The sequence below is a fragment of the Dunckerocampus dactyliophorus genome, chromosome 15 (assembly GCF_027744805.1).
Source record: "Dunckerocampus dactyliophorus isolate RoL2022-P2 chromosome 15, RoL_Ddac_1.1, whole genome shotgun sequence".
NCBI lineage: Eukaryota > Metazoa > Chordata > Actinopteri > Syngnathiformes > Syngnathidae > Dunckerocampus > Dunckerocampus dactyliophorus.
In genome coordinates, this window is record NC_072833.1 from 19,456,814 (window position 1) to 19,466,703 (window position 9,890).

The following is a 9,890-nucleotide window of genomic DNA, read 5'->3' on the forward strand; positions in this document are numbered from 1 at the left end:
ATTTGTTCCCTTCTTGTTTTAAATATTACAATTTACTAATAAGGAGAGGAAATACGTGTGAAATGAGTGTGGGTAGCTTATGCAGTGATGAAAGAAACGGGGGAAATGTTGAAATATATGAATAAATGAAAAAAATTGATCATAATAAATAAATACAATTAAAATCTGCGATTGGCTGGCGACCAATCAGCAAAGGCTGTGGACGGGTCATTCTTTTAAATTTTAAATAAGATAAGATAAAGCATTTACCTCTTAAAGATTGCGCCACACAGCTTCATCCATATCTGCATTCATCAACGCAGATATAGCCTTTAAAGACGTTAAAGACTTTTTTATAAAGACATTCCATGACATCTTCCACCAACCGAGCAATTGCTCATAATTCTCTTTGAACACCTCTTCTCAATTCGTCCACGTCCACCATATATAAATTTCCCACGTTTACTTTTGATAAACGTGTATTTGCGTCTACTTTCTGTCCGTGACATTTTTTCCGGGCTCCCGAGTTTCCAAAACTACGTAGCCCCTGCAAGCAGAAATCGTGTAATCACGTATGGAGTAGTCATGGGCGGGTCATTCGTTTGTATTTGCATGCTTTTGCATTTGCCATTACTAAATGAAAAAACACAAATGGAAAAGACAAAGACAAAACAGGAAAAGCGACACCAAAATGGAAAAAACAAAGACAATACAGAAATCATGCTTTTTGCATTTGCCATTACTAAATAAAAAAACACAAATGGAAAAGACAATTACAATTCAGGAAAAACAACTGCAAATTGTAAAAACAAAGACAATACAGAAAAACAATGACAAAATGGAAAAAGAAAATGACTACATTTGTATATATTTTTATTATTAATTCTCTTTGTATTTCTACACGTATTCCCTTTTAATTTTGGCACTCCTGTGATTCCATAGTAGGCATCTAAAGAAATTTATTTCTTTAGATGCCTACTGTAAAAAGAACGTCTTTTAACGTCTCTTTAAAAGGAGCAGCTCTTCAAGATCCAGCTCCCTTCAAAGGAGCCATAAATCGCATCTTTCATGGCCATGCTGTAAAGGCCACCGTTAAATAAGCAGCACGATTTTAACGACCTTACAGCAAGTGCTTCCACACTTTGAAAGTGAAAAACATGCTGGTTAGGTAAAAGATATGTTTTGTGTAACTTAACATATTTTTAAAAGAAAAAAGAAATTTACAAACTGCAATACAAAACAACAAAGATGTTTAGAAATTTATTTTATGGTGTCAGAGATGTTAATAAAGGGCAAAAATGATTCCTTTCTGATGGTGAGTAACTGTGCACAATGAATGTGGTCTAATAGTCACTGACAACATCGTCGTCCGTGGCGTCGTGACGTCCTCTCGTCACTTTCCAATCCAGCAGGCGTGACAGCGCGAGGGGCATGTCTGACTCCACATCAGCACTGTACTTCCTCATGATGCAGCGAGTGTGTGCGCTGGCCAGTGACACCTGGTGGACGAGACATGTCATGTGACCGTTTGTGTGTCGAGAGGACGAAGGACATCATGTACCTGGGCCTTGTGCACCAGAGTCTTGTCTCCGATGTTGCAAGCGACGTTGTAACCTTGGAGCAAGCGCTCGCGAGCGCGGTCATACTGCCTCTGCAAGCAGGCAGAGATAACTGCAGCTGACTGTTTCTGTCACATCACAGGCGGTTTACAACTGCTGATGTTGTGTCCTACCATATTAGTGTAGACGTTGCCTAGACAAAGGCACGCATCCACCAAGTGGTGATGTAGGCTGTTGCTACGGGAGATGTCCACTAATGTCTCCAGAAGATGGATTGTGTTGTTTAAGTTGCCTTTGCTGAATGAAACACAGAGACAAAAGATGCCATCTTGATCCCAAACCTTAGAGGACAAAAGAAGGTGAGGTACCTTTCACACAGCTTGGCCATTGCCTTGTAGGCCTTGCCCAGCCCGTCTATGTCCTGTGTTGTGCTGCAGATCTGCATAGAGGTGTTGAGGTACTGCAAACACACAAGAATACACACAAGTGATCTTAAAACAACTTGCTTGTGTCGCTCACATGCACATACACACCTGTTCAGAGGTGTCATGATCGCCTAAGCTGTAATAGGCCAGTCCAAGCTGATAGGCGGCTTCCCCTTCAATGTGTTTGTTTTCCGCTGGTAGACACATGACTCCTTTTACTGCTTCCGGTTTTCACGACACACAGTGGAGGTGTACTTACACTCTGTGGCTGTGGTGTAGCCACTGTGGAGAAGCCTCAGAGCCTCGTTATGATCTCCAGCCTTGAAACAAGAGTCTGCCTGGCGGCTGTAGATGGACCACAGGCTCTCACGGGCGCGGTGCCGCAAGGAGCGACCGGATGAGTCCGACCAGCCGCCTCCGTCGGCCAGCTGTACGCACAGCTCGGCCTGCTCCCTGGCCTTGTCCAGCTGACCTGTGGCATCAAGGTGGCGTTTGGCGAAGTGCTATGTGCCGACTGTGCAAGATGCACTACCTTGCTGCAGGTAGAGCTCAGCCAAGCAAGCTCGGGCCTCGGTGGCGTGTCCCAAGCAGCCTTCTTCAGGTGCATCCGTGCAGGTGAGGTAGAAGTGCAAACTGAGCCACAGGTCCTCCTCATCCGTGAAGTAGCCACCCAAGATCAGACGCTGCTTGTACGCCAGAGGCCACTGACCTGCAGGCTCATCAATAAAGCTCCAGTTACTAACTACAGCACATGTTGACAGTCACATGTCTGTGCGTCAGTACCGTCTCGCTTGGCCTGCTCGGCCCTGCTCAGGTGCCGGCTGATGCTCTCCATTTTGTGTTGTTGCTCCTCCAGGGGAGTCTGAAGACTTACTGCCGAGTTGACCTCGGCTGCCTCCCTGCGCTCCTGATCCAAGCGCACCAGCTGGAAGATCTCTGAGAAGGACCTGGGAGAAGGATGAGGTGCACCCATGAAGCTTGAATAGAAGTCAACCAGAGCAATGATGAAGTTATACTCAAACGAGGCCAGTCGTACCACGCCTGGGCCCACTTCACACCTAAAGCACAGCATGTTTGGCTAGTGTTGAGCGCGCCCCACGTGATTCTATGCACATGCACGTGTCACAGAATGACTGCATTGCGATTGCAGCTCCATTCTAATGATCGACGTAGCAACGCAACAATAATAATAATAATAATACAATACAAAAACTCAAATTATCCAAAGGTCAAACCCACTCACTCACTGGCGAACACATTTGTGTGTATAATAATAACTTGTCATTTCATTAATGCAGTTGCTCCTCAAGAAGACAGAGACCACCTTGCACAAAAATAACTCAAATAAAACAGGAAATAATCCACCAAAGCAGGGAAGTAATAGCAGTAGCATGGGCGCCCTCTACAGGCAGGATACTCATGCCCCCATGCTGCTCAGACGAGCTCAGTCCACAACCTGATGTGGATCAGACCAAAGCGAGTAGTGAGTGGGGTGAGACTGGTGATTTCACCGTTGGGTTTCAGCCCTCAGGTTAATTTCAAGGTAAAAACAGTAATTGCTCAAAAATAAAACATATTTCATTCTTAATATAGAATATTATATTAATTATATCGCAGACAAACATTCTCAGGGCCGCACGGTGGTCAAGTGGTTAGCATGTTGGCCACACAGGAGAGCTGGAAGATCTGGGTTTGGTTTGGGCATCTCTATGTGGAGTCAGTGGGGACAATAGCCCAAGATGTTGGTTGGTGTACGCAGAGATGCTTATTTGCACAGACAAACAGACAAACAAACAGATGTGGGAGTGTGTGTTGAGGTTGTATTTGAAGGATGTGTGCACTGCAAAAAAAATATTTTCCGTTCTTTTTGTGCTGCATTTATTAGTTTTTTTTGCTTATATATTATTATACTTCTATATTTTTGTGGTAATGCATAACATAACATAGTTTTTCATTTTCAAAAATTGTCTTTGTAAAGAAAAACTAGGTATGTGAATTTGTGAATCGAACCTAAACAATCTATCACAGCACCAATAGGGTAGTGTGAGAACGCCCTGAGTGGAGAAGTACCTGTGGAAGCCATGTTGGAGCACGCCCACGCAGATGTTCTGCTTCTGGCTGTTGATGAACCTACCGGGAGGAAGTTTTATCTTTACTGATGGACTTCACAGGTGACAAACGTTCTACAAGTGACTCACAATCAAATTCAAGTTGATGAGAGTCATGAAAATATATTCTGAACTCACTTTGCAATTTCTTCTTTGGAGAGACTCCAAGCTGACTTGTCTGTGGTTTGGAGACCCTTCCTACACACACATAATGTCCAGTTAGACCATGTTTGGAAGACCAAAAGCAAAACTGTACCTGCTTCTCTCCCTGCTGACCCCTGAAGTCATTTCTGGTAGAGCCGCGCCTGATGCGGCCATTGTCAGCTGTATTGTCAACTGTCACACACACACTGTAGTACAAATAAGTACACAAAACACAACAGAAAGACAAAGCTGACACTCATTGGGATTCAAAATCACAGCGCCGCAATTAGCTGCTGATATTAGCACGCTAGGATGACAAAGTAGCACCTTAGCACACAACATTCCAGCACTTAGAGGTCTATGTCTATCTCTGACTCACAGTTAAAGGTCTTTACAATGATATAGTCATAACACAACAATAAGATTGCTAGAAGTGGTACAAATGTGTGTAGATACTTGAATGAAGGAGCTCACCTTCGGTTGACGTATCCCACGTCGGTGACATCACCACAAGCGTCTTTTTTGCTGTGCTGGGTTGTGGTCAGTCACCATGGCAACACAAGCACGTTTCAGTTTTACTGTCGCCATGGTAATCACCGGCCCCGTTCCAACACTGACAACTAATCAACTCCAAATTTTACCCAAAAATATAGCAACGCCAGCGGATTACCAATGCTAAAGATTAAGGGGAACACATAGAAGACATTTCTGATGTTTCTTCGCATTACATAACTTTTGAGCCTCTTGACTTTCCTTATGGAGCAACATCATGCTAACAGGATCTGAGTTATGTGCCGAATTACAAACGCAAGGTTTTCTTTTTAAAATCCAGCAGATGTCGCCATTTAGCCACTAAAACACCAGCAAGGGATTCTGTAGTACACGAGGTCAGCTATTCTCTGGCCTGCAATAGAAAACATGTTCCTCAGCTTTACGTGCTCGTCCGTCACTTGTGTGTCACTTGAATGACACACAAATAAAATAAAACCACCCATTTATTTTCAAAGCTGCTGTTGTGTTTGTCACACAACCTTTTGGACTCAAATGTCCAAGCGATTCCTGACAGTGGACCACCAGTTTGTTTAGTCATTTGTTTGCTGTGTCTCTGTCCACCTGGCCGTCGACCTGTTGTGTGTCCACCAACAGGCGAGAGAGGCGGAGCTGGCCAGCATAAAAAGCGCTTCCCAAGATCTTTGGGGAGAAGAGCCGACATGAAGACGACGACCTCGCTGCTGCTGTTGCTGTTCCTATGCGTGAGCGGCGCCGCCTCTCAGGGAAACCTGGACTATGATGAATATGACACGGTGAGTTAGAAGATCTGCTTCCAGTGTGTTCAGGACGGCTGCTGACAATTTGTGTTTGCGTACAGGACACAAAGAGCTCACCAAGTACCACAACAGGGACAACAGTACGTCCATCTCCTCAGTGACAAAAAACAACAAAAAAAGAAGTCCACTCAGCATTTGTCATCTGTCCACAGAACCAAACGGGCCCGGGAGCTCGGGGGCACCGTCCACTCACTCAAGGCCGGGACTCCTACAACCCCAACCGCTATTCTCCGCGCCCTGTTGGTGGTGCCAGCAGGTCAGTCTCGCATGCACGCACACACAAACGTAAGCCCTGATGTGACAGGGTTTTGGGGCAGGTACGGAGGACGACCCACCACTGCACCTCCCAGCGGACACAAAGTGGAAGAGAAGAAGGTGCACCCGGAAGCAGGAGGATGCTCATACGGCTTTGAGGAAATGGTAAGTGTTGTAGTTGTGGGGTTTTTTTGCTAACAATGACGTTTAGTGGTGGCCAGTGACGCTTGAATCATTGCTAGGGCGTCCTTTGTCCAAATGGCTGCGAGCTGAAGATGGCGCTGCTCAAGCAGGAGAAGAGCGTCATGACGGTATGTCTACACTTAACCTTTCAGTGGGTGGAGCCTCCAAGCGGCCTCTCATCCAGTCAGATTCTTCCTGCTTGTGACAGAGCATCAGCCAGATGAAGCCTCAAGTAGAGCAACTGTTGCACTCGTCCAACACCATCTTCAGCTATACCACTGCCATGTCGTCCTCACTAGCGGCGCGCCAACGAATCATCACAGGTGACACATTGGCGTAATTGCGACCTTGTTGCCCTACGGCGGTTCCCACGTTTGCTTCCTGTCACCTTAGACAACGGGAGGGTGGTGAGTGAGTTCTCGGGGCAGGTGGAGGACCAGCATGCCTTCATCAAGGAGACTGTGGACACTGTCTTCCCCTCCACCATTCGAGTCCTGCAGGTGGGGCAGGTGCCATGCATTATCACAAGATCTGCGGGGGCAAACATCTGACCAGCTGGTGGTGTTGTGGTCTTCAAACATTTTGCGTGCAGGGTGTTGTGGACAAGATACGCCAGAAGATCCAGAAGCTGGAGAAGGCCATCCAGACCCAGAGGGAGGAGTGCAAAGAGCCGTGCCAGACCACTTGTCCCATTCCAGTGGTGAAAGGTGAGTGCAGCCACTTGGCGCTTGTGCTCTCCCAACCCTCCCCCAACAGCCCCACCTCCCACCCCCGCACGACCACAGTGTGAATGACTTCTTCTGACACAGGAAAGGACTGTGAAGACATCTACCGCCGTGGAGGAAAAGAGTCTCAGATGTACCTGATCCAACCCGACGCCTTCTTTCCACCATACAAGGTCTTCTGTGACCAGACAACCCAGAATGGAGGTGGGGGGGCGTGTGGTGCACAAGTCTTTGAGGGGGTGTCATGAGGAACACTGACACATGCCAACGTTGTATTTCAGGATGGCTCCTCATCCAGAACAGACTGGATGGCAGTGTTGACTTTGGCCGACGTTGGGACGAGTATCGACGTGGTTTCGGAAACATTGCATTCAACGTGGGCAAAGGTTATTGTGAGAGCCCAGGTGAGTTTTGTTTTTTTTTTTTCTTAGTGGAAATAGGGCAGCACACATTCTCGCTTCCTGTCATGTGATCATGTGACAGGCGAATTTTGGCTGGGCAACGACCGCATCAGTCAGCTGACAAAGATGGGCCCAACTGAGCTCCTCATCGAGATGCAGGACTGGACAGGTGCCAAGGTGAGCATGACCACACTTGGCTACTTAAGCATGTGGCATGCTTAGCACGAGTGTTGCGTTTAGGTCCACGCCCAGTACCACCAGTTCACCATGCAGTCTGAGTCGTCCAACTACGTGCTGGCGGTGGACTCTTACTCCGGCAATGCCGGCAACTGTCTGCTGGATGGAGCTCTGGAGCTGTTTGGGGAAAACCGCACAATGACCAGGCACCACGGCGCCATGTTCAGCACCTACGACAGAGACAACGACAACTGGTGGGTTTAGCTACAAATGATTTTCATACAGTTGACATCTCCTACTTCCTGTCAAATCGCTCGTACTTTGCTCTGCTCCGAGGAACCCTGGCGACCCCTCCAAGCAGTGCTCCAAAGAGGACGGAGGCGGCTGGTGGTACAACCGTTGCCATTCGGCTAATCCCAATGGCCGATACTACATGGGCGGTGCCTACACTCGACAGATGTCCAAACACGGCACAGACGACGGCGTGGTTTGGATGAACTGGAAGGGCAGCTGGTATTCGCTCAAAACCATCAGCATGAAGATCCGCCCTTTCTTCGCCCCATTGTGACCGCCGTCATCATCAACAAAGACTAAGATGTGAAGGCGTCACACAAAAGAAAAAAATATTTGATGTGAATAAAAGCCACGTTGACTTGTCAACCAACTTCCTCTTTATTGTGCAACAACGACACACACACAAATGCTGACCTGCTCGTTTAAACTCAATAAAGAAGATAGCTATCGTTAGCATTGGCACAGCACAGATGAACAGAACCTTCTAGAAGGGCTAATATTCTTTGAGAGAGGCACACTGACTTTTCCACAAGGAGATTATTTTGTCCAGCTGGGTCAGCAGCTCGTGACTGGTTGTTTGTCTATATGTGCCCTGCGATTGGCTGGCGACCAGTCCAGGGTGTATCCCGCCTCTCGCCCGAAGTCAATTGGGATAGGCTCCAGCATACCCCTGCGACCCTTATTAGGATAAGAGCCATAGAAAATGGATAGGATGGATGGATGAGTCAGCAGCTCCCTCTGGGGGCGGGCCCACCGGCACGGGCTGCAGTTTTATTTGTGGGATGTCTTGAAGGGGTGGTGCCTTCTCCCATCTTTGGCTGTCAAGCTTGTCCAGGTGAACGACAGGGCCACCCTAGAGGCGCTACCTTCACATCCACGTCCACCTAGCAGGTGACCACCATAGTGATGTAATCGAGAGGCAGAGCTGGCTGTTACAACCCTGGAGAACCCTCACCTCGGCACACCGTAGATCTTCCAGCTGCCACCGAACACGGCCACTTAGCTTCGACAATGTCTTTCACCAACTTCAGCTCAGGCAGAGGGGGTGAAGTGTCGACGAATAGGCATCTTTCTACGACTCCACACAGCCAGAGGCTGTTGACCATTGCCGTGTTGGCAGACCAAGACCCTCCAGCTGTTGTAGTAGACACCCGTGGCCTTTACCATGCACTCTTCTGCAATAGCCTCAAACACCTCGGCTGTTGGACAGATGGCATACAACAATTTGAGGGTGTCTGCGTCCGCCTGCCAGATGAGAGCCTGCAGGTGGCAGACGGACGGACACTTCCTGCCATGGAAGACAACACCGCTTTTAACGGCAATGCACGGAGGACACACTTCCTGTTTCTTACAAAGTTGTCAGTGGAGCACAGCGCCGGCTGGGGTCTCACACGACATTATCATGCTCAAGGCTCATGGGCTTGCCATCAGCCATTTTGGACACATGCTGTGCTGTGTCATCGCACCGCACAAGGTTGTCCAAATTACAAAGTCCACGAAGGCTGCTCCAAATGCGGCCGACAAATGTGTCCTCCTCCACTGAATGGAAGTCTGCATTCAGATGACCATTCCTGGCCCATCATATCCCAAGATTCTTTGCACGCTTCCGTCCAGCCTATGATTACAGTATGTAAATACATAACACTTCAGATTATGTACATAAATGGAACAAGATGAAGCCATTATTTGTTTTTGTGTACGTCACGTACATGTATTATTGGGAAATTGACTCAATTTTTTTAAAGTTAATTTTCATGAACACTTGTGTTAACGTGATGTTGTGTTACATTTCTCTTGCTTCTATCTTTAGAGCAGTCTTGGAGGAAATGCATGGGCTCACAAGCACAGACAACAAAATAGAGTATGTCCAAGTTCAGATGATAATTTGGCAAATAAAAATAATGTTTTTAGTGGTTAACATGTAAATGAATACGTCTGTGTAGGCTCTCAGTCATACAGGAGTTGTCCATCGAGGGAAAGGCTTCTTGAGACGTCATCTGTACTTCTGTGAAGAAGGTGTTGGACGTTTCGCTCCTCATCCGAAGAGCTTTGTCAGCGAACTAATAAGTGCTGGTAGCCTAGGCCTTAAATACAGTAAGAGTGGGCGGAATTGGTGTGCCAACACCCTCCTCCTATTGGTTCCTTACACTAAGCCTGGGCGGAGTAGTGGTCTAGTTCTCTTCTGCCATTAGCACCTCCGATCAAAGGGAAGTGTAGCTCCCTGTAGTTGGGTATGAACGACTCTGATACTGGCTCGTTAGCATCTATTGTTCTGGCTCGGCCCTGGCTCCACCTCATTTGCAAGACACACT

At 47.3% G+C, this 9,890-nt stretch overlaps 2 protein-coding genes across 2 annotated transcripts; one reads left to right on the plus strand and one right to left on the minus strand.

The window, feature by feature from the left end:
• Positions 1-844: 844 nt before the first annotated feature.
• Positions 845-9,619, minus strand: ttc29 (tetratricopeptide repeat domain 29). Its single transcript, XM_054753528.1, has 11 exons — positions 4,328-9,619; positions 4,210-4,269; positions 4,034-4,093; positions 2,747-2,910; positions 2,496-2,672; positions 2,223-2,435; positions 2,072-2,157; positions 1,907-1,998; positions 1,712-1,835; positions 1,541-1,630; positions 845-1,478 (listed from the first exon to the last, which is right to left on the minus strand). Exons 1-11 carry the CDS (start codon positions 4,387-4,389, stop codon positions 1,323-1,325), a joined length of 1,284 nt encoding a protein of 427 aa, XP_054609503.1. The 5' UTR covers positions 4,390-9,619; the 3' UTR covers positions 845-1,322.
• Positions 5,392-7,944, plus strand: fgb (fibrinogen beta chain). The gene is made up of 13 exons (XM_054753527.1): positions 5,392-5,519; positions 5,585-5,623; positions 5,696-5,799; positions 5,861-5,963; positions 6,041-6,109; positions 6,190-6,304; positions 6,375-6,481; positions 6,574-6,688; positions 6,791-6,910; positions 6,988-7,110; positions 7,190-7,284; positions 7,348-7,538; positions 7,621-7,944. The coding sequence occupies exons 1-13, from the start codon at positions 5,427-5,429 to the stop codon at positions 7,850-7,852; spliced, it is 1,506 nt and encodes a 501-aa protein (XP_054609502.1). The 5' UTR covers positions 5,392-5,426; the 3' UTR covers positions 7,853-7,944.
• Positions 9,620-9,890: the final 271 nt, after the last annotated feature.